This window comes from Anthonomus grandis, chromosome 4 (assembly GCF_022605725.1).
Source record: "Anthonomus grandis grandis chromosome 4, icAntGran1.3, whole genome shotgun sequence".
NCBI classification, from domain to species: Eukaryota; Metazoa; Arthropoda; class Insecta; order Coleoptera; family Curculionidae; genus Anthonomus; species Anthonomus grandis.
In genome coordinates, this window is record NC_065549.1 from 28659761 (window position 1) to 28686186 (window position 26426).

The following is a 26426-nucleotide window of genomic DNA, read 5'->3' on the forward strand; positions in this document are numbered from 1 at the left end:
AATAAATCAAAATATTACAATTTGACTAATAATTTTAGGCTTATTATAATATGACTGAATCTTAGTAGGCTTATTGTTAAATTTAATCTGTACGTGAGTATATTACAATATGACTACATGAGATCAGGCGTATTATAATACGACTGACGGCTATCTAGGCGAATTGTATTCGATCATTTAATTTAGATTGAACAGTTTGTCAGGTGAATTGCAATCATAATTTTAATTAGTGTTGTGCGATATACCTACTTATATACCATTTAAAATGAGTGCTAATTTAATGTTTGTGAATAAAGACAATTATTATATAGAACTAGAGAAGTTTTACAATGGTAAGTAAACTGTATAAACATAACTATAACCTCAAAATATTAATTTTACCGCGGTTGCATTGGCGGGAATGGCGGGATTCACGTGCACAATTTTGTTTGTTGACAACTTTATATTTCTTTTGTATTAGACACTTTTTGCTTAAGATACGAAATTAATACAATAGTCCATTGGCGCAACTAGACAGTAACTTTTGGAGGGGCTTGGGGAGGAGGGGGTCTTAAGCACTAAAATATGCAAAATTCAATGTAATTTCACGTGTTTCTGCGTTTTTATGGGGGGAAGGGTTATTGCACAAGTATTATTAGTAGCATGAAGAGCTATAACTGTAAGAAATATGAAGTTTTTACATTAGCTAGTGGCGGAGATAAACTAATAAATATTATTAATTTAGCTAAAAAAAGTTACATTATTCTATACATTTCATATTGGGAACTTTGTAATTATTATTTTACAAAATTGACAAAAAACGTCTTTTAATTTCAGAATACGGAAAAAGCAGTAAAAGATCATGGACCCTAGAAAAAATAAAAGAAGTAAGCGATATTTTAGTTAGTTCCCGGGAAGCAAAAAATAAAGGAACTAGAAGGAATAATAACCAGCTGTATTTCTCACGTATTTATGAAACTATAGAAATTGATGGAACAAGAAAAGTAATTAAAAAAAGAACCAAGGAAGATGATCACGTCATTTTCATAATTGCCTATAAAGAGTTTTATAACAAATTAATTGAAATTCATATAGGTACGGGTCACGGAGGCCGCGATAAGATGTTAATGACATTGAAATCCAAGTATGCAATTCCCAGACCAGCAGTAGAAATATTTGTTAAATGTTGTACAACCTGTGCGGAAAAAAGCAACTTCCTAAAAAAGGAGTGGTAGTGAAACCCATTATATCCAAAGATTTTAATCATCGCGGACAAGTGGACCTTATCGATTTACAGTCAACGCCTGATGGAGAATACAAATGGTTAATGAATTACCAGGACCATCTTACCAAATTTATTCATCTCAGACCTTTAAAATTTAAGAATGCCAAAGATGTATGCGAAGAACTTGTCTGAACTCCGAATTCTAAAAAATTTTTTAGAATTCGGAGCTCCGATTATCTTGCAAAGTGATAATGCAAGAGAATTTGTAAACCAGATAATCCATGAAATGGTTGCTGAATGGCCCTCTTGCAAGATCATTAATGGACGCCGGCGTCACCCGCAAAGTCAAGGAAGTGTTGAAAGATCAAACCAGGATGTGGAAAATATGCTTAAATCTTGGCTAAAAGATAATAATTCAACAAACTGGTCCCTTGGCTGCTATTTTGTTCAGTGGCAAAAAAATTCTTCTTATCACAGGATCATTAAACGTTCCCCATACAAAGCTTTATTTGGAGTGGATTTTTAGGTTGGTTTGTTTTCTACTAATTTGCCTTCTGAAGTTATTCATACTATAAAAAAAGAAGAAGATTTAGAAACAACTTTAAATAATAGTTCAACTGGAGGTTGTCCAGAAGATACTTTAGCTGATCGCTACGAAACATCTGATGGAGTACACGATGCCACAATAACTAGTTTACAAGTCGACACGACTAGCAATCACACTGACGACAAATATTCCACTGATATTTATAAAGAAATCGAGACTTCAGTAGTTACCGACTTGAATAATACAGATGACAGGATGGTACTTACCTATGAGTTAGAAGAACCAATAGACAATTTAGAAGCAAACCATGGAGTAGAAATACTGTATATTGATGATAATGCTACAGAGGAATTTGTGGAAAGATCAAAAAAAAGAAAGATCATGAAAATATTTCTCAGCAAAAACCTGATATTGACAATAAAGAAACTATTACAGATGCTTCCACCCTAAGATGTATAAAGTGTGACCAAAATAATTTGCCTAAATCAATTTCCTTAAATCAACAACAGCAGACTTGTGATCTATGCAGAAATGAAGAAAAAGTCAAGCAACAAAGAAAAGGATCTGCTCTGGGACAAAAACGCGCTGCAGAAAAAATGTTGGAAGTCAGCAATAAAAAATTAAAGCCTCTGGATGTAGGCCAAATTGTTGCAATCGAGGTTCCTAAGGTAGATAGAGGACCACTTGATCCCAAGAATATATTGGGAGCTATAGTAAATGTAACTAACAGTGTTTATCAAATTGGTACTACACATGGCATGTTAAATCGATGGTTTTCCAGGGATGAAATTTCTTATTGCAAAAATAATACCATAATGAACATCCCGGAAAAAAAGTCAATTTCCTTAAGGGAAGCTCTAAGATTGTTTTCAAAGTTTGAAGGACAGGGTTTTAAAAAGTGTTCTTGTAAACCAAGGTACAGTGTCGCAACAATAAATGTTTATGTTTTAAAGCTCATATGAAATGTAGTAGCAAATGTCATAAAAGCGGACCATGCTGTAATAAATAATAATTTTTTTTTGTTTGTGACCTCAACCTTAAACTGTTGGTATATTTGTATATTTTCAAAAACATTAAAATCTCTTTAACGGATTTAGGTCAAAGAAAAAACACTTTGGAGAAAAATGCTTGTATCTGCCGATGTTTCAATTTAAATTAAATCATCTTCAGGGCACTAAAAACAGACAAAATTTATGATAATATAATAAATCAGAGTTAATAATTATCCGTATATTTAATTCATGTCCATTTTATACAGATAATTATTAACTCTGATTTAATTGTCCATAGGTATTTATAATATTAACATAAATGTTACCTGTTTTTAGTGCCCTGAGGATGATCTAATTTAAATCAAAACGTCGGCAAATACAATTTTTTCTCAAAGTGTTCTTCTAGCTTAGACCTATAACTCTAACTAAAATCCACCAACAGTAAATAATTACTCTAAAACTGTAATTTTTACTTTTATTCCAAATAAATTTTTTATTAAAAATATTTATAGCTTAACTTTTTTTCCCCTCTATTACTAGTTTTGTGAAAGCTAAAAAAAGTCCAAGGCCAAGATTTTTAGCTATACATTCTACATCTATTTCTATAATAACTATATTATACATAGAAATAACAAATTAACTGCAATGAAGCAAAAGCCGAGATGATATTGCTTTTATATAATAATTCGACTGGATCAGTCGTATTATAATCATTATAATCATCGACTTGGTCAGTCGTATTATAATACGCCTAAAATTATTAGTCAAATTGTGATATTTTGAATTATTTGAACTATATGACAATATGCCTAGGTATATTATAAAAGCCTAGGCGTATTACAATACGACTGATTTTACAATAAGCCTGCGACATTTACAATTACCTGTATCCAATGTAGCAACTTTCGCATGTGTGTGAGTTTAGCGTCCGATATCCAGCGACCAAATCCAGAATGCAGTATATGTCGTTTGCCAGCAACTTATTTATAGTCCGCACCCGGTGTTATTTAATTGATATAATGTTCGTATCTCCTAGGATTAATAAGGTTTCTTTGTCAAAATTAATTAAAAAGGCAAATGTTAAAGAAATGAAAAAGTTCGTATGTCCCAAAGGATTTGGATAACTCTTTTTTATAATATATAATTTTTTTTTTTTATGGTAAACACAAGCACAAGAGGAAAGTCCTATGTCACTCTTGGAGTGGTGCTTGCGCGAAGATATTTGTGGGCATTTATCTTGAATCGCTGCAGGTTGTATGCGTCGGGAAATATGTAAGGTGGAAGCCCGTTCCACAAACAAGATGTTCTCCAGATGAATGATTTCCGATACAGCGACGTCCTTGGGGTAGGCAGGTGGGGTAGGCAGGCAGGCTTGCCGGAACAGCCCTGGGTGGAATCAGGCCTGCCAGCTCAGAGGAGCACTTACCGTGATAATAACGGTAGAATAAACAGAGATCAGCCACCTTTCTTCTGTGCTCCAGACTATCCAGACTCTTTGTCAGTTCTGGTTTGTCGATAAGACGAATAGCTCTCTTCTGTAAACAATCTAGCAGCTTTAAACTATGTTTGGGTGCAGAGCTCCAGACATGCGAGCAATACTCGAGGGAAGGGCGTATTTGAGCCTTATAAAGAGTCAGCAGCTATTCTGGTGTATACAGTTTTTTCGTTTTGAAAAGCACTCCGAGTTTTTTGGAAGCTGCTTTGGCGATCTCGGCAATGTAGTCATTCCAGGACACACTGTTGGTGACTTCGACCCCTAGAAGATGTAAAGATGATTTCATTGGCAATGTTTTCCCTGCCATAACCAGCTCCGGGCCATCAAGGTTAGTCTTCATCGTAAATACTGCAGCCTGCGTTTTTTTAGCGTTAAAATTGACCAGATTGTTACCGCTCCACTCCAAGATTGCTCTAATATCGTTGTTGGTTGAAGCTACTTGTTGCTGCCTAAGATTCTGAGAACTTGCGGCTGTCGTTGGTTTGGCGGACTTAAATGTGGAAATAAGTGTGCTATCGTCCGCAAAGCTGTAGATTGGATTGACAGTGGTTCCTAGAAAGCTTTTGATCCAATTCAATAATGAGTTTTGTACGCCGATTGAGGAGAGGTTGGTTAGTAGTCCCTCATGCCACACTCTATCAAATGCCTTGGAAATGTCAAGAGCGACTGAGCGGGACTCGCTGTGCTTCTCCATGGCCTCCGTCCACAAGTGTGTGACGTGTTATTGGTTCTAAAGCAGACTTTCCAAGGGAATGAGCGATAAAATTCCCGAAGATGGTTCCACTCTGCTGATTTATAGTGCCATACCTTCCGCGGCATCGGAGGATCCTGCGTTTTAACATCCAACTGGCAAGAGACTATTATCAATTTGTGGTCCGATGTTCCTAGGGGGGCCTGTACTGATACAGTGTATGAGTCAGGGTCTGAAGCCAAGACCAGATCTAGGAGACTCGCGAACTCGCCGTCTCGATCGGGGATTCTGGTAGGTTCCTCCACAAGCTGCGTAAGCCCGCATATGGTGGCAAATAGCTCAGCTTCTCGTCCTTCATAGTCGTTTTTGTTGCAGAAGCGCAGCCAGTTGATATTGTGAACGTTAAAATCACCCATGACGATGATTTCTGCGCTTGGGTAGTCAATTTGCAGTTGGTTAATGCAATCAACCAGGTTCAAAAAGAGCCGCCTATATCGGGTGTCGCTTGGTGGTCTGTAGATACAGCAGATACATTTTGTGGCTCCACTGGCTATTATTTTGAACCACATGACGTCGAAGTCCGCAGGTTCAAGCGTTTTCCCCCGCTGGCAACTCAAATCGCTCTTGACAAATACTGCCAAAGTTTAGTCGAAATCGGGTGTGTAGATCGTATCCAGGATAAATGAGGTGAACGGCATGGTCAATATATTGTATCTAATATTTCGAGTGTGAACCTGGTTTCTTGGTATTAACTTTCCAAAAAGATATTCAGGTCTTTGACTATTATATAATCGATAAAGAAAAGTAGAAGTGAAGAATTTGAATAGGTAAGGTGGCTTTGACCACCTCAACTGAAATATAGAGTCTGATACATGACTTTCCGAGGTTAAAAATAAATCTACAGCAAGTATTCTGCACGCGTTGCAGGCGGTAACGATTCATTTGGTCTAAGCAAGAATAATAAACTATAAGGCAGTAATTTAAAATAGATAAAACAAGAGCCACTACGAGTTTTTTCCTAGTTTTAAAATTTAAAATTTAAAATGTGTTTATTGGCATAAAGCATACACATGCGTAAATAACACCTCTGCAGAAGAGTATTAACATGTTTCTTAAATCTTAAAGAATTGTCTATTTATATAAGTCACAGAACCTTTACAGTATCAGAGAACAAAATAGTTTCGTTATCCAATTGAATGTGAACAGTTTCCATTATATTTTATGTGATCCTCGGTTTGAAAACAAAACCATTTTTGTTTTATTAGGATTAATGACAAGGTTATGCTCTTTTGAGAATTGATTTATTACGTTTAGAACAGCGTTAATAGTATCAGCCACGTTATCAAAATTAGCAGAGTCAAAATAATGTATGTATTGAGTGTCATCAGCATGTATTTCAGAATCTTTAACTAGACCGGGTAAATCTGAACTATATATAAGAAATAATAATGGGCCTAGGATCGCCCTTTGTGGGACACCAGAAATAATATTTTTCGAAGCAGAATATTCATTATTCACCCTCACTTTCTGGGTTCTACGCCACAAGTAAGTTTTAAAAAAGGACAAAACAAAATCACTACAGCCATAATATTTCAATTTCGCTACAAGCAAATCATGATCGATGGAATGCTTTCGAGAAATCAAGAACTATCATAATGGCTGAAATCTTTTTGTCAAGAGCTCGCATGATATTATCGGTGACGTTTAGAAGTGAACCAGCTGTACTATGATGTTTTCTAAAACCAGACATTAAAAATGATGACAGCTGCATATAGACTATTCTTTCGAGAACTTTGGAGATTACGGGAAGCAAACTTATCAGACACAAATCTTGAACACTTTCAGGACTGGAGGATTTGGGAATCGGACATACCACTCACTCACGCCAGGCCCTGGGAAAATATCCTACCTCCAAACAACAATTTATAATATGAGTGACATGATCCAGTATATCAGGGAGACATAAGTGTAACATACGTCGAGTTATGTTCTCCACACTAGAGGCATTGGACCTAATATCAGTAGCGGCTCGTCAGGGGGCGCGGGTGAAGCGCCGCTTCACCACAAATTTTAAAAAATTTAGGAGTTTTAAAATCGACATTTTTACGTTTACAATTTAGTTTGTTTTATATTTTATAACAAATTAATTCTTTATTTTATCTGATTTATCAAAATTAGTATAATCCTATAAAGAATATATTTGTAAAAGTATTCAGAAAACCGAGCGCGCTAAACATATTCTCATAAGAGCAGCGGCGACCGCCACCGCATGTGACAATGCAGCACAATTAGCAGAAACAATAATCCGATGCAACACCTTCCCCCGCGCTTACGACGGTTGCTATGGCAACGGACGGACAAACACGCGGGGTAATTTACAGAACGGCGCGGCGTATGCATGCCGCTGCCAACAAGGTTCTTATCACATAACATATAAGAATGTGTTATGTGGTTCTTATTCTATTGACTTAGTTCTTGTTTATCGGAAGTAAATTCCATCGCGTTCGGGAATTTTTTTTATGAAATGTTGTCGTTATATGACCCAATTTGCATAATAAAATTTTGTTTTTGCTGCTTATGGTATATTTTGGGTTTTGCGCTTCACCTCTTCCTAAAGTCACCAGCCGCCACTGCCTAATATTTTTTATAGTTTACGACAGTATTTTGGTCTACTAAAAAAAAATGAAAATTATCCTCGGTAAATTTATTACTGGAGTAGAAGTTAATTTTGTTTACACATTTATCAGATTTATTAAAGACGCTTACAAAAAATTCATTTATTTGATTTGGATCAGATATATTAAACGGCAGCTCGTTATTATTCTTGGTTGTTTTAATATTTAAAGTTTCTAGACCTTTCCAAAGTTTTTTACCAGTTTTGTCACTCTCCAAGCTTGCAAGATATGCAGCTTTTTCTCGTCTTATTGACGCCAACGCAAAATTACGACACTCCGTGTAATATCTCCAATTTTCTAAACACTTGTGATTTTTGTATTTAGTCAAAGCCTTATCACGTTCCTTTAAAATAAGTCTTAAGGTGTCTGTCAACCAGGGAGTTGGCTTTTTACTGACTCTTATAGTTCTGTAGGGTGCGTGAATATTAAATAAACAATTAATATTTTGTTCTAAATATTGAATTTTTTTATTTATGTCCTCAAGATAATAAATATTATCCCAGTAAATATGTGATAAATCGATCCTAAAATATATCTCAATAAAATATTTAAAATTGCGGATGGTTATAAATTTTTGTTTTTGTCTTTTAACTACTAATTTTAAAGTGCAAAAAGATATTTAATTGTGATCACTTAAACCCGAAACAACGGTGCCACTTTTATGACAAATATCTTTAGTATTGATAAAAATGGGATCTAAGCATGTTGCAGTAGTATTTGTTATACGAGTTGGTTCATTTATTAATTGTATGTACCAAAAAGAGTTAAACATAGAATATAATGAATTAGGTTTTAACATATCAATATTATGATCTGCGAGAATTACTGAATAATCATAGGTCACTAAAAGGTGTGGAACAACTTCTTCCAGGAAATTTTTAATTTCAAACGCTTTCAAATTAGGGGGCCTGTATATTATAAGTATTGCAATATTGTGTATACCAATTTTAACATTTAGGAGCACAAATTCAAAGTTTACATTATTAACATTAATATTTACAATTTCGCACTGAAACATTGACCTGACATAGATGCCAACAACACTCTCAACTCTGTCTAATCTATCCTTTTTAAAAAAATTATAACCTGGCATAGAAACCGCACTGTTTAATATATTTTCATTCAGCCACGTTTCACTTATACCCAAAATATCATATTTATTGTTTACAAAATTGAGAAAATCCGGAAAACTTGGCAATAAGGATCTAATATTTAAATTGGCTACATTTAAATAAGAATTTAATTGTTTGTTAGCCATTTCTTATAAACTATATATATAAAAAAAAACAATAAAAATAGCTATTTATCCCAGTAAAAAAAGTTATTCGTAATTAATTTGAGATCCAAGCTTTAAAAAATATTTCTAATAGGAAAGACAATTTTTATCAAAGCTATAGTGGTTAGTAGAGATAGACTTTACATTATGTTTGTTATGAGAACCTAATTTAACACAATTAATACAAATTTTTTCTTCAGAAACACATTCTTTCAATTTATGATTTTTTTCCGCATTTGGGACAAGTGTCTTTTTGTTCGCGACAGTCTTTTACGGTGTGACCATATGCACAACATCGAAAACATTTAGTAACATGCAGATAGTCCTCCACAACTGACTTGCTCCAACGCACATAAACCGATCCTAGTCCTAGAAGGCGCTTACGAAGTGCCGGGGAAACTTCAATCACAAGGTCAATTTTGTTATTGCGTTGCTTTAACTTGGTAATATATTTGATTTCAGATGCTAAATCTGAGATATCATTTAAAGGCGTTATATTGCCTATTATTTGGTCCGGTGTATCTAACCCTTCTAAACGCACTCCCTTTATGATTAATCTTGGATTAAATTTTTTAGCTTGATCAATATTATATTTTTTGCTCATTTTTACAATTAAACTAGTTCTTAACGTTTGCAGCGATCTATTGTCTTTACAGTGTACTGCAACTCCGCCACGAATTGTCGTTGTATTGTTTATGCAAGCTTTAATCTGACCCGGATTAACGGATTGTGTAATGTCATTTAAAACATTATCCTGCTTGGTATTCTCGTTGTTACTTTTAAGAATTAAGATTAAAATTAAGTTTAAGAAAAAGTTAAGTTCTAATCGAGTAACAACAGAATTTTTTGACCCAAACACTGTGTAGCAGCCGTCCGAACCAAAGCCTATGATATTTTCTAAGGGTAACCCGGATGATGTAAATACAGCAATAAGCTTGTTGTATATCACAAAATATCCCCCCCTAGAAGAAACTCTCAAACGTTCAAGAATTGGACTGATTACAGAGCCACCTTTTGACTGACCGCACCACTACGTTGCTTTATGGAGGGCGCGGAAATTTGAAAGTGGTGTTATTTTTGCTTTTCTGATAATTTTTACTTTAAAGTTATCAAATATGTAAATTTATTTGCAATTTTTCTGTTACGACAAAGATTAAAACAAAAAAATTGCAAATCATACATATTAGTAACTCTTAAGTAAAAACTATCATACAGAAACAGTAGTAGGTATAAAAAAACACACAAAAACATTGAAAAAAAATATTTTAAAATTATTACCAAAACAAGATTTACTTATTATATACCTTACTAAGAAATACTTATAGTTAGTTACATACTTAGTTTATTAACAAAACTACTATTAATAAACAATTTACAAAATATTCTTACAAATGAATTTTAAATATTTGTAAATTTTATTTTTAAAAGTGCTTTCTTGGCCATTTATAATTATATCCAACGAATTTAAAAATATTCATATGAAGTACACATGAAACCGTTCATAAAATGGTAATTTGAGGTTGCTTAACATTAGTTTGGTGCTTAGTTAGCATAAGCCACCAGCCACCAGCTATATAGTTTAGCTGGGCGACTGGAAATTATCATTCTGAAAACCGTTTTCTCAAAGCATAATATAGGGTATAAACCCGTGCCTTCCCCCCCCCCCCTCCAGCAAGTGTTTTAAAACAAATTAAGAGCTGGATTTTTGCACAACCATTTTCAATTTTTCCACAAGTGTTCTGATCCAATTTACTGGATTCCAAACCCAGCATATTACAATATTAAAAAATTGGTTTCTAGCTTACCATGTGATAGAAATTTATTCTGACTGATGGTCGTGCATGAACTATTTGCTTTTGAAGAACCAGGTAAGCAATCCACTTCAGGTACTTGCAACCCTTCAGTAAAATCTTGTACAGACAACTGCAAAAGTGGTTGTAGTCGTGGTTAATTACATTCTTGGTGATGTGGCTCTGGCTCTTCTACAATTTATTATGTTAGAAATAAAATAATGGTACGCAATAATTAATTTTTTTTACCTGATTCATTAGTAAGAAATAGAACTGGCACTGCATCTGGTTTAAGCCCCCGCCTTGAGCCATATTGCCTTTATTCAGGCAGAAAATTTCTCTCACACACAACACAATTTTGGTATAAAGTATCAAAAGGCATTGTCATAAGCTTCGGATTGTTAACTTTTTTCAGCCACTCATCAATTCAATATTTATGGTTTTTATTAGGAAAACGAAAACGACTGCCATCTTTATTGGAGCAACCCGGTACACAACATTTTTTTTTAGGTCTTTTTTCACCAGCAAAATACATGGCTAACTTTCTTTAACTCACAAAAAAAAAGGTAAATACACACAAAAAGTAACTTTCAATAAGCAGTTAAATGCTTTAAAAAAAACACCACTCCTTAATAATCTCGGTTAAAACGAGTAAACACGTACAATAACAAAACACGTAAACAAAGAAAATAATCAATATGGCGGACTAAGTGGCGAACTTACGACTTTACGATGACTACAGCGCTCCCTGGCGAGTGGCGACTGACCGCATAAGTCTGTATTATTTCACGGGAATGCGCATTTAAGTGAAATTTCTAAGGGGGGATATTTTGTATTGTATATTACCTCAGCCGTAGCACCAGTATTTGCTTCATCAGCATTTTTGCCAGAAAAACATTGCACTAAACTAAAAAATCTAGTTACAACTTTTTGACATTTTGAAGAAAAGTACCGCACGCAAACACACATATTTTTTACGCTGCTTATATCTGTAGATTCATCTATTAAAAAACTAAACCTTTTATGCCTTAGCTCTTACAAGCTCCTCAAAACAACATTTCCCCAAAACGTTTTTAATAAGGCCGGTACATTTGGTTCTTCCCATTTGCATGTCTTTGGCAATTCTGGAGTCAGAAAACATATTTTTCATAAGGGGCACTAAATGATCTGACAGTTTTATAGATAAGTTATGCTCAGAAATAAAAGCGGCTACTATGATCTCTGCTTGGGAAACTTGATCTTGAGCCTCATTCTTTTTAAAAAATTAAGAATCGATTTTAGGTTGATTTGATGCCAGTCCCTTTACAAGCTTCATGTGTTTAACGCCCTTGCCGTGATTTTTGATGACTGTAATATCAGCTTGGAAATCAGTGTTACATGCAATGCACCTTGCCCGTAGAGGATTATCTAAAACACAATAAATACCAAATAAATCAAACAGTGTCCCACAGTCCCACCAATTATTAATTACATAATTTATGTAATATTAAGCGACCGAATTTATTTATTTATTCTGTTTTTTGTTATTTTCATAAATTTATCTAATGAAAATAAAAAATCTATATATAAAAGCCAGTTACGATTATTTTTCAAAGCAAAAATATTCGTTTAGGTATACCGTTCACGACGCCGCATCTATTAAATTTAATCAAGCTAAGGCTAAATTAACAGCTCACTAGTATAAACTATACACCGCCAAATTATGACAGAATTAGATAAAGCGTATTAGGATATTAGGCGCCGAAAAACCAATTGTTTTATTTAAGATTAACACACTGCATCTCGTAAACAAACCGTCGTTGCCGACACATGTTTATTCAAACTTGTATTAAAATAACCTAAACATTTATCTGTCAAATTTATTGTACCTAATATACTAAATTAACACCCTGCATAATGGAAATATAACACTACACTTACCTTTAACAGGTTTTAACCACGCCTTAAAAAGATTTTCCCATTCTACCCTGTATTGCTGAGGTCTAGTTTCTCGTCTTTGCATGTTTTTAAAACGTTTCCTATTGATGTTTGCTTCAGATTCCCAGTCCGAATCAGAAGAATATTTTGAAGTAGTTGCAGCGTTCATTTTACACGTTTCAATTATAATATTACCAATTACACAGTGAAAAAGTAATAGCTCTCTGCCGTATGCTTTAATATGTATGATTTCATTTCATTTTTATTTGACGTTCTGTTCGGTGATTCCCACAACTCGTTACCGGCGGAACCCAGGCCGAGCGCCGTTTAAAGATTTGGATTTGATTGATTTGGTCTTGAACTTGCACCAGAGATGGCATTGTCGGTTTGGAGTTCGGATAAATAATTGAAAATTAGCCAATAGAGAGGAAATATAATGGGTAGATGCTTAGATGGTATACATATACATTTTGCCAATAATATAACTCACGTTATGGTAAAAATCCTAAATTCTCTTGGTAGTTTATTAAGTTTAAAATATATTTTAACGTTTTCAATTATTTTCTAGTGAAATTATGTTACAATTATCGAATATGGTACAAGTAATATTTCAGTTAAATTTTAAGGATAAATTATGTTACAATTCGATAATTATCTTACATCTGGCAGCACTGCTGAGGAGCCGATAGTCTAAGCTTTGCACCAACGTTGCCACACCGTCATATGTGGGGCGGATGATGTACGTAAGTCCACTACAAACAAATCCGGGGTAGATTTTGAAGGTCCGTTCAATATAACCATGGGAAAAAGCCGGGGAACTTAACCTGACTACATTCTAATACATTTGACTATTTATTTAACTACATCTAAAAAGAAAAATTATTATTTCTAGTTTACTTAAATTTAAGAAAGGTACTAGGTACACTATATACTAATTCTAACTAAATAGAAATGCTAAAAACTAAAGTTATAATTTTATTTATTTTTAAAAGAATACTTTTTATTTGATTTTGCTGCCAAAATAAGAGATTGATCATTTTTAATCTTCTCTACGAATTCCGCACAACTTAAATTGAAGTTATATGAAATTTGAAGTTCGATTTTAATTAAGCCAACTGAACATCTATTCCTTGTGTTTGTCCACTTTAACGACATCGATGCAAATATTCGCTCGACATAGGCATTAGATGGTGGAATACTTAATAAAAAAGAAACTATTTTCAACAATGCGGGCATTTGAATTGATGTAGCTTTAAAAATAGATTGCCATTTATTTATAATTGTTATGTTCTTTTCACAAATTTCTTTAAGGCAAATTTTTATAATTGAGTATTCATTAAATAATGTATCAATCTATTTCATCTAGTTTTAAAACATTTACAATTTTTAATAATTCATTAAGAAAAAATTATTTTTTTAAATTTAATGGCTGTATTATGAAAAAAGTATTATTCTCAGAAAAATCAAAATTTTTTTCCAGATCATTTATTGCCCGAGTTAAAACCAACATAAAATCATTAATTAAAGTTGTTTGTTTTGTAGGTTTTAGGTTCTTGATATTTTGCATAGCATAGGATCCAAAAAATTCTTCTTCTAAACGGTTCTCTAAACTTTTCTTGAAATTCAACATAATTTCAAATAATTCTGTTGATGTAGTAGATTCATTTTGTAAAATTAGCGAGACTTTCTCAAAAACGGGAAATAAATTGGCAAAAAAAATGTAAGTAAATAACCGTCTTGGAGTGTAAATAAGCGTCTAAGTCACTTCCTTCTTCATATTTCTCAATTTCGAGAAGTTTTTTAATAGGTAAGGGACATTCATTACCTAATGAAATAAAATAGGATAATATTGCAGGGTAGTTTTTAAGAAGTCGCTGAATAGCAGGCCCTAAAGATAACCATCTTGTTGGAATATGTTTTAATAATTCTTGCCATTCTAAATCTACAAACTCAACAAATTCCTTTAAATTTTCCCTTCTGGATGCACTAGAACTAAAGTGGTTATAAATTTTTAAAATAATTGTTTCAACATCAACATTTAATTGCTGAAGATAAAATTTAAACGTATTGTTAACAACATGTGCCAAACACCCATTTTTAATTAACCGAGAATTTTTTTCTCTTAAAAGAGTAGTAGCTGTAGCCAGATCTATTTTTCCCGAAATTTGCGTTTGTGTTGTCAGCACTAAAAGCAGCGAGATTTTCAATTTTTAAATTTAATCTTTCTAGTGCTTTGGTAACAGAATTGGCAATTGCATCAGCCGTTTCTGAAGCTTCCTCAAAGAAATCCAGTAATTTGGATTGAACACCTTTTTCAATTGAAAAATATTGTAGGCAGATGGGATACATTTTTCTGTTTCCTTTGTTCGATGTATCCATTGCTACAGAAAAATAATTATAAACCCCTTTTTCGCTAATTAAATCATTTAAAATCTGTTCTACAGACTTTGGCCTCAAAATATTTTTAACGATATTTTCCGCTTTGGTTCTACCGCAAGACATTTTCTTACAAATATGTGAGTCATACAGAATTTTCGGAAGAAGTTTTATCCCACAATCTAAAGAGTTATAGGATTGATTGTGTTTAACACAATGAAAAATGTGTGCTAACTCGGCTATTATCACATTACTAGTGTTTTGTATGTTCTTGTTATCAACAAAAAATGTTGTTAGTATTTGTGACTTTTTCGCATTTTCACGTCTTTTATGTTCATTTCCATCTTTATGGTGTTTAATGTCACTTAAACCGCCATGAGAAATAGAAATCTTTTTTACAAAGAATGCACCGGGCATCTAGCTCATTCGATGTACCTGCAACCCATGGAAAATCCTCTTGCTAAACTTTCCTATATTTGCAAAGCCTCTTTTTCTTTTTAGGATTGGGTGGACTTAAAGATGGATCTACGTATTCTTTTTGTTCTCTAGACTCTGTAGAATCAGAACAAGATTCACCATCTTGCGCTTGTGAAGTTGATGGTTTAGGTTGTGCTACCAAATATTTCCTCAAGCTCATCTTTTCATGTAATCTAGAAAAATAATGAATACAGATATCTTTCATTTTAAATCTAATTAGAATAAAAGAACCACATACTATCTAATACTATTTTCAGAATAAAATATTTTTAAAATGCTAGAAATCTTTTTTGAACCAAAAAAAACTACAAAAATATAACTACTGAATAAAATGGTTTTATCTTACCTTTTAAAATGCTTTAATGAATCACACACACTTATAACGTTTATCGATACACCGCGATATTTAAAAAAAATCAACTAGCGTTAAATCAAAGTCAAAATCGTGCTTGCTATAATAGATTAACAGTTTAGTATTAACGGTTTAGTTCAAAAAGCTCTGAACTACTAAATACTAAATGGGAAAGATAACAAAAATAATATATTAATTCTATTCAACGGGGAATCCCCCGACTAGCCAAGACGTTAAGCGTTGCTGCCAACTCTGCGACCCGCATTCGTTCGAAGCACGGATGCAGATTTTTTTTTGATAATTTTTCTTTTTTTTTTCGGGGGCAATCAGCCAAAATTGGGACATATGATCTTAAAGTGGGGACGCGGGACTTTAGTGGTAAAATCGGGACTGTCCCGACCAAATCGGGACGGGTGGCAACCCTGTTTACGAGGGAGTAGTCGTGCTCATTTTCCGCTCATTTCCGACGTCTAATCCGCTCTCGTGGTTGGTTACTTTAGCATCTTAGAAAAGTATAATTAAAAAAACCTTATGTGTGTGAAGCTAGCGTCCGATCGATGTCCAGCAACCAAAATCGAGAACGCAGCATATGTCGGTTGCCAGCAACCAATTTATAGTCCGCCGTCCCGTTTTGTCGTGAAAATTAATTAAAAAGCCAAATGTTAAAGAAATAAAAAAGGCTCTAGCTCCCAAAATTCCCAAAGGATTTGGATAAAACTTTTTTCTATGAAAGAACTCCTAAGGGATTCGAATTAAACTTTTTTATCGTACGCATTTTAGCCGAACGCAATCGCTAGGTCAACTACTCATCCGCTGACTTCGGCTGAACGTACCCATTGTAACAAATGAGTAGTGTTGGGTTGCTATTTAGCAGTCTGCTACTTTTTCACTGCTATTTGGTTTAGTAGCAACTGCTATCTGCTATGAGTTTAAGAATCGCTGCTATTAAAATAGCAACTGAATTTTTTTACGCAGACAGCTCGGCAGCTGATTGTCTGGTATCTCGTTGGTTGCAGCGGCACAGCGACAGCTTATGGTGCAGCGTTGGCGATAGCGTTATCGGAAAGAAGTCGGCTTTTAATATTTTAAAAATTAAGGAATAAAAATAAAAGCTTTTAGCGATTATTCTTTGTCCACTCGGTCTGTTTATAGTTTACAATAATTGTTCCTTTTGCAAATTCGCTCATGCCGCTCATGGCTTTTTACAGTATTTTATATTTTAAAATTTAACAGTTTAAAGTTTACACTGTTTACAGCTAGGACTAGCTATGCACGACATGTATGTATCGAATAAAACTCAAATAGCACCTGCTATTAAATAGCAGCTATTTTCGACTGCTATTTCTGATTCGCATTAGCAAAAGCATTTGCTATACGAAAATAGCAGGTTTGTCCCAACACTACAAATGAGTTCTAAAGGTTACGTTGTCAGGCTAGAGGGCGCCATCAGATCTGTCAAGAATTCTTGTCAGTTTACAATTACGTGCATTATTTCGCTCGCTATATTTTCGTGCTCTGTGGTTATAAAAGTAAAAAGAGCCTAAATAAGGAGCCTAATATTCGGGAATATATGAATTAAGTGTTAGAGTGAAAGTGTTGAAGTGAAAAGGTGTACGGCAGAAATAATTAATTTATCCAAGAGTGAGATTATTTTCTTGAAAAGTCCTTTATATCAGAGTCAAAGCACAGTGTAGATTTTTTGTATGGAACCGGATAATATGTTAAAAGAGACGAATAACCAACCACAGACTTCTGTTTTTGGTTTTGAGGTTTACCCAGAGGGCAACATGTATTCAAGTATATATTCATCATCTCCCCAACATAATTTGGGATTAAATTATAATATAAATTCATGTGTTCAGTTTTCAAATCCTATGTTGGCCAATTATGTACCATCCAAATCTACAGCACCTACTGGTAATCCACAGGTTCCTTCTTCATTCAATTTTGGTAGTCCAGACACCCCACTAGGCTATAACCCATTTGCAACTCAATCTTTTTGCAATCAGTTGGCTGAACACAAAATCATGTTGGGCAAGAGGAAAACAGATTCTCCTCCGTAAGTAACATGTACTAGAATGTAATTGGTAAATTTGTTTTGAAACTAACTTAATAATTTTTTGATTTTAATGTAGGTATACAGTTGTTTAGAAGTACTATAGATTTAAAGCTCCTGTTTATGTAAATTAAATAATAATAAGCATAATAATTTTTGTTAGCAATATGGATTATAATCATAGTAACATATACCCATAAGTCAAATAAATATATTCACAAATAAATAACTTCTTAGATTCTGATCACAAATCATAGCACCAAGTCCCAAATCTGCAACTTAATTTATGGTTTCATTAATTTAAATACTCAATCAGTAATTGGTTCAACATTAAATTTAATATTAATATCTTGTGTTATTGCTAAGTACTTTATGCACAATGGTGTTAAAATACTATGTGTTGCACTTTCAAACATTAAAGTGACTAACTTAATGAATGCAATTGGCCCCCACAACAAATATGATCCGAGAGTATGCCTGGGATTTTGCAGAGCTACTTTTTATTCTATTTATTTATTAACGGAATCCATTTACAAAAGTATTACATAGCATACCCATACAAACATATATATTCAGAAACATTATATACAAAACTATCTATAAATCAGTGTAAGGTGTAGATGAGTTAATTAATTAAAGCCCCTATGAAATAATATTCTATAACTGCCCCTTAAAAGATGTTATCCTAGAGTCAAAAAAGTTTATCTGTCCTGACAGACCCTTAGCACTTCGAGCCATTCATGTAATTGGCTCATTAATGCCATAATTGGTATGGTGGAATGGGACTGAAAATATTTCTCATTGTCTATTCAATCTGGAAGGCACCCTAAGTTTAAAAAGAGACAATAACTCGGGACAATCTATAGTAGCATTTAAAACCTTATGCATAAAACATAAGTCGAGTAATGTTCTTTGTGACTCCAATGTGGGTAAGTTCAGGTTATCCCTGACTCACTGATAGTAATACTCCTGTCTCCTGTAACCACATCTAAAAGCCGCCACCCTTAAAAATTTATTTTGAGTTTTTTCAATCTGCTCAATGTAGCAGTTATATGAGGGGACCACACAATTGAGCCATACTCCAAGATGGGCCTAACAAGAGAGCAATAAAGTAATCTAAAAGTAAACAAAGACAAATCAGTTGTCATTGCCCTACCAGTCACCTGATTGATGTGACTTTTAAAAGATAACCTGGAGTCAATAAATATTCCTAAGTCAGAAACCTCTGTTTTTACACCAATTGCTACATTATTTATTTTATAAAGAAAAGCAATAGGGTTTCTTTGCTTAGAAAAAGTAATCTTATGGCACTTATTGATATTAAGGGACATTCTATTCAAGTGGCACCAATCAAAGAATAAATTGAGGTCTTTTTGCAGGAGCACAGCATCAGAAAGGGATGTGATAAGCCTAAATAGCTTCACATCATCAGCAAACATTAGCACACGACAATTTTCAAGTTTCCAAACTAAATCAATCAAAAAGAGGCAAAACAAAACAGGGCCCGAGTGAGAGCCCTGTGACACCCCAGATGGTACCAAAATTTCAGAGGAACATGTACCTCCAAGATTAACAATCTGGGTTCTACCTCTGATGAATCCCGAGATCCACTGAAGAAGAGGCCCCACAATACCTAAAGCCCTAAGCTTCTGCAAAAGTACCCCATGGTTAACTCGATCAAAAGCCTTGGAAAAATCTGTATATATTGAGTCAACCTGAAGTCCCTTCTCCAAGCAGTGGTAGAGGTAGTTGACATACAGCACCAAATCTGCATCAGTAGATCTGCCTTTTATAAATCCAATTTTGCAGCATCTGTTGTGTTTTTGAAATTGCTTAATTTTTCCTTGTATTGGCATTCAGCATAAATCTAATTACTGCTTTTATGTATATTTGGTAAATAATAGTATATTTAATAAACTATTTTCTCGTAAACACTAGTTCAGATGGATACCTGTTGCTTTTAAAAAGCATTATTTTAATTATCCATTTTTGTGCTTATAATTTGAAAATTACTGTAGGTCATGCCTTACCCCAAACTACAATCCCATAAGAAATCACAGACACAACAAGTGAATAGTAAATCATTTTAAGAGTATAAATATAGTCTATTAATATAAATATAGTGCAATTAGTAGCCGATTTTGGCAGTCTTTATAAAACAAATAAAATAGTTGATGGTAGGTTATGTATTAAAAGGGAAATGACATTTTTTGAAAATTTGGCAACCTCACTTTTTGCTTGTGATCTAATCTAAAATATAATATCTTGTATTGTCTTATACCAAAGAGTAGCATCATCTTTGATAATTCAAATAGAACATCCTATATATCAAGGAGGAAATTAACTCAGTTTCATAAATGCAGTGTCTATTTGTTAAGTTACCCATTTCACCTTATGGCATCATCAGATCTAGATTAAAGATGAAAACTAAATAACTATTGTTAATCACAAAATTGCAGAGAAAACATGCCTCAGTTATATACAATGGCACACACTAAAAAGAATAGGTAAAATATCATACGGGTATGTTTTCATATAAAAAAATTACAATAAAAAATACAAACATGGAAAATAAAAAATAATAATGAAAAAGTTTCTTTTAATTGAATGGGAATTAAAGCTGAGACCTTTTGACCTGAACTTGACGAAAATCACTAACCTTTGTCATGAAACCAAGTTGTTGAATATTTGAATATATTATTAATTTTAATAAATAATTGCCTTTACAGTTTTACAAAAAAAATTATATTTATACAAAGAGTTAAAAGACGCAAACCTGTGTGTATGTAGTTGGTTTGAAAAAAAATGTCTGATGTAATCCATTGTGGATAGTTTTTCCCTTATATTGAAATTTTATTATTATTTCAGACCCCATTTCTGTACATTTTCTCCTAATACCAAGCACAGAGAATTGCAATTGCAGATGTGCTTGGAGAGATAAAAATTTTCTAGAGACTGCTACAAAATATTTAAAAAAATTATCCAATAATTTAAAGATATGCCTATATAATTAGAGTCACATAATGTATATTAGTATTTAGTAACATAATGAGTTGCTTTTTGAAAAATAAAAAATACCATTTGTATCACTTTTGCTAAATCTGTTGAAGTTATTCTATTTGATTGTTTTGGTTCTTTCAGAAATGAATTGTTAAATTTTTAGTTTGTGTGGAATATATATTCTTCTTGTTATATTTATATTCAGAAAGCACTTCATTCTAGACTACCAGTTTATTTTATACATTGATAAAAATATACCTCTAATCTACACTACCGCTCAAAAGTATTTGCCCACATATGACTGTTTTAAAGTTATAACTAAAAATAATAAACCCATCAGTTATTTTTATGAAATGGTTTATTTATAACAAAATGAATATAAACAACACATTTTTCAATGAATTCAATTTATGAAAATCAAATTTTGGATTCATCTACATGTCCGCCTCGATTTTTAATAACAGCTTCACAGAGTTTGGTAGTTTTCTAATTAATTTGTCCAAAGTTTCCTGAGGTATCTTGTGCCACTCTTCTTGGATGTTCCTCCACAAGTCTTCTTTTGATTGGCATTATCTAATATTCTTTTGATTGATTGGCATGATTTTTGCACTTGTCTATCCATTTCATCCCACAGTAATTTGATAGGATTGAGGTCCGGTGATTGTGGGGCCATACCATAACTTTTAGAAGATGTTGCCTTTGTAATTGACCTAAATATTGCTTGCACAATTTCGACTTGTTGACAGTGAGAGCTTGGGGTCAGTGTTGAAAGATGAAGTATTTCCCAATTATTTAAGTACCAGAAGCAAGTACATTGTCACTTAAAATTGTTTTGTAACCTCTTTTTCAAGAATTCCCTCTATTCTAATTAGATCACCCACTGCAGATCCTCCGAAACAACCCCACACCATCACCGAACCACCACCGTGTTTAACTGAGGCCACCGCACAGTTCTCAGCGATCCTTTCATTGGCATAACGGCGAACACAAACTCGCCTGTTCGTTCCAAAAACCTCAATTTTCGACTCGTCACTGCAGAGAACTTTCTTCCAGTCATCAATGGTCTATTCTTTGTGTTATTGGGCCCACTCAAGTCTTTTCTTCTTATTAACATCCTTCAGTAGCGGTTTTGATACAGCTAAACGTCCTTTAAGACCAGCATTATAAAGTCGCCGTTTTACTGTCGAAACACTGACCGCTTTTTTATGCTCCTCGTTGATTTTGGCTGTGATTTCAAGGCATCTATTGCGTTTGCTTGTAATTATAATATTTAAATCCTCCTTTGAACTTGTTGCCTTTGGCCTTCCCGATCGAGGTTTGTTGCTGATAGTCCCTTCTCTGGTGCATTTCCTAACATTATAATCGACAGCCCGCCTTGGAATTCCCAAATTCGTCAAAATTTAACGGTTAGTCTTTCCAGCCTTATGAAGTTCAATGATAATACCTTTTGTTTCTACCGATAACTCTTTTGTTTTATCCATTTTAAAGAATGTTAAAAAACCAGCAAAGAAACGGTGACAATCGTCAATAAGCAAGCGAAATTATTTACCAATGTTACAGAAAATTCTTGAAGACTAAACACCTTTAAATGTTTCAAATTTCATTGGAAACTAGTTGTTTATAAGTGCATATTTTCACTACATTGTTTGTTATTTGCAAGACTATTTTTAAATACTCGGTGTTTTTCAAAGAACCATAGTTGATAGGTATGCTGTTTACGCATATATGCAATTTACAAAAGAGATACAAACTAAATATTCTTCTTCTGAAAAGTTTCTGAAAAGTACAAGTTCAAAAAACAATGTGATCTAAAGTTTTAGATTAGGCAAGTAGTTACCACTTTTTTGTTAATGTTGATTTGTGGTTTTTCATAATTTTTTTGGCAAATACAAAATTATCATTATATTTAAAAAAATTATTCTGGACATAATATAAGTACTTATCATGGATAGGCATGAAATGTCATTTATTGTCCAACAGAAAAACTCCCAATTAAAATACAATCTTATATATTCTTTTAGCTTATATAATTTTAATCTTAAATCTGGATCTTATTTTATATATCAAGATTTATAAAATCAAAAGAACTACATTTATGAGCACTCTACTTAATACTCTTTTTTTATGCAAATAGAGTTTAACACATTATGATCATTAATAACATTAAAATACACATAATATACACGCTTTTTCGTCACGTCGAGTATCACGTCGATCCGCTCTTAAAGCGTTTTTTATATAAGTTAAAGTAAATCTGGAGTGTTGAATTTTATGTTAAATTGTGTGTTTCAAAGTACGGTATTCTCCCTGTCTTTGTTCCTGAGTGCTACTGAAGATTGTATTACGTAAAATCAACAAAATACAAAAATATATGTGACACTACAAAAATAAACACACAAGGTACCCATTGTTTAAATACAAAACATTGGAATTTCTTTTGTACTGACGAAATACTTTAATACTACGATATTCTAGTCCGATTAAATATTAGAGGAGCGGATTTTGCTCACTATTTTAAAGACTTTTTGTCCTTTTTCCTGCAATGGCAGATGTTTTCAAATGTTGTAGGAAATATAATGCTAGTTGGATATGCATAGTTTACAACAATATCTGCTATCCTAGTTGCATGAAAAGAACTAAACACTACAAAATTTTAAATGACAACTTAATCTACTGTTCCACTGAGTGCAGAGATCTGGCATCTAGAACTAGTGATGAAGATATGACTCTAGAACCTTTCTGGGAATGGTACAAAATCTACAAGCTGAACTGGAGCATAAAAACAATTACATTACGCGGTTAAAGCGCAACTCTGCCGTATTGGAAGATCAGTCAACTGAGATGGAGTCAAATTTTCGGAATGACCTTGAATCTTTAAAAGCTAAATTTCTGGAATTACAAAACCAATTAGAAGAAAAAGATGTGTTATTTAAAAAGTACGAGGATAAAACTTATGCGGAGTGCGAAACCCAAACGTTAGCAAACAGTAATTCCACTTCAACTCAAACATTAATTGTGGGTAAAATTTCAAAAAGTTCCCAATCGGAGAAAGTTAGAGCATGTTCTTTAGGAACTCAGACCGTTTTTAAGTCATACACAGAAACAGAAGTTCAAACTGATGATCCTGATACTCCCCCACTAACACTCGCAGACGAACTTAGCTTCAAAGGGCCTGTATTATTCAACTCAAATCATCATAATAACGATAATAAAAACACAATTGAGAAACTATACAACGAAATTTCACTTCTTAAGTCTCAGAAAGTAGAACTAAAGGACAAACTTCAAAGTTTTAAAGTGACGGAAGAAAACCTAAAAAAATCGATAGAAGAAATGACTGAAATAAATAGAAAGATGATTACTACCATTGAAGTTTTAGAAAAGAACAATGAATCTTATGTAATAGAGGTCTCACAGTTACGTCAGCGTTTCTCGAACCTCAACAATATCTGTCAAGTCTCTGAACTGGACGCCCCGAAACCATCAGGCAAAGACACAATTACTGACAAAGCTTCCGGCAGGAACTTGGTGGAAAGAAGATACTTGTTATGGGTTCGTATGTTCAGGGTTATCTTCCACTTTTAAAACGGCTCACCAAGGGTAAATACGATATAAACAGCCAAAATATCGGCAAAAACACTATTGAAGACATGCTAGACAGCAGTTATCTATCTAGCAGCACCCTATTGCCGTCGGTTTACCCTAAGACGACTATGTATTTGTGTTTATTTGTTCACAAGCTTCTATAAGCTGCAAAGAGCTAGATGAATGCAGCATTAAAGAAAAAATAAGACTATTTGAGCATACGAATCTTGCATTGATTGGCCCAATGCCATTACCTAATCGTCCTACATTTAATAACATTATTGCATCCCATAACCTGACACTCCACAAATGCATTCAAGGTGCACCTACAGCCATCTTCATACCTCTGCTCTTACCTTCTCCTAAACAGCTGGTGGCTGAATACCTAGTAAACTGTCTTGCTCTTAATGACGGTAGGATCCACTCACTGGAGGTCCCTCTTAATCCCACCATCCAGCTATCATCAAGCAGAAATCCGTCAGGCGTGGAATCAATGCAGGTTCCCAACACAGATGAAAATTTTTTATTGGCCCTTCAGATTCCAAAGAAGTCAAGGTAGCCCCAAATTCCAAGTTCTCGTTAATGTTACTAAATGTACAATCTCTCCGTAATAAAACAGGTGAACTTTCTCTACTTTTGAATGAACTAAAGAAACCTAATATTATCCTCCTCACAGAACATTGGCTTAAAGTGAACGAAATGATGTACATTAGTAACTATGTAGTGATTTCTAGCTTTTGTAGAACTGAATTATCTCATGGAGGATGTATGATCTTAGCTGGCAAAAGTTTTTTAACGGAAAGCACTTTTCAAAAGATTGATAAATTTAACCATCTTCTAAAGGAATCTGTTGTTGATTTATTATTTGTATTTATCGGTCACCATTATCTCATAGCTCTGAATTCTGCTTATGCTTGGAAAGTCTCCTGCTTATGATCCCATGTTCATCCTCCATACTGTTGGCGGGTGATTTCAATGTGAATTATAATGAGAAATCTATTGCAACACTGACCCTCCGTAATTTACTCAGTTCATTTAACCTTCAAATGCATGTTAGGTCTCCACTCGCATCACACGGTTCTCGTCCAGCACCATTGACTATGTTTGCACTAATTATCCCGAACATATGGTGGATTGCACTGTTGTGAATTCTGGCATGTCGGACCACGAGGCAGTGATCTGTGAAATCAGTGAAGGGAAAACTGCTGAGTGCTTCTACGGTCGAATTTTCAGCAGGCGCTACTACGGCTTTTCATCAATATTTTAACTAGGTCTTTGTATCGGCGACTAATAAAAATCGCCAAAAGATCCTTCTACTCAAATTGCCTAAATAAGGCCACAAACAAGTCTAAAGAATGCTGGAAGATTGTTAATGATATCCGTCAATCATACGGCAATTATTCCATGGCAGTCCCTGAATGTTCTGCTAGTCATATAAATGACTTTTTTATTGGAATTGCTGATAAAATCCATAAAGATTTGGGTTTCCCAACAACAGATCCACTTACTTATTTATCAAGCACCAGTATTCAAGGATCATTTTTCTTCATACCTACAGACTTGGTTGAGCTTAAGGAGGTATTAACTTCTATAAAAAACAAAAACTCAGCCGGGGAGGATGGCCTATCTGCCAAAATACTCCTGAACATGCCGGACATCTCTCTGAGTGTCCTTGTTGAAGCTATAAATGCATCATGGGTTATGGGCACCTTTCCCGCTTGCCTAAAATCTGCTAAGGTTATCCCAATTCATAAGACGGGCAGCCTCGCTGAACCATCAAACTTTAGACCAATATCCCTTCTGTCCACACTTTCAAAGATTATTGAAAAATTGGTTAAAAAACGTGTGATGTCTTATTTAAAATCAAAGATTATTCTTAGTGGTTCTCAGTTTGGCTTTCAAGAAAATAAAAACACAAATGACGCAATGTTTAACTCTATGAGTGATGTCTACTGTCAGATTAACGGTGGTGGAGTTTCCGCTGCTGTGTTTT

General features: G+C 33.9%; 1 protein-coding gene across 1 annotated transcript in view; it reads left to right on the forward strand.

Annotated features, from left to right (window-relative positions):
• The first annotated feature begins 17257 nt into the window (after window positions 1–17257).
• LOC126735001 (uncharacterized) overlaps window positions 17258–26426 on the forward strand; it is a 28515-nt gene continuing 19346 nt past the window's right edge. Inside the window, exon 1 of the mRNA XM_050438871.1 lies at window positions 17258–17851. Within this exon, the coding sequence (XP_050294828.1) occupies window positions 17496–17851 (356 nt within the window). The 5' untranslated portion in view covers window positions 17258–17495. The remainder of the gene's footprint in view (window positions 17852–26426) is intronic.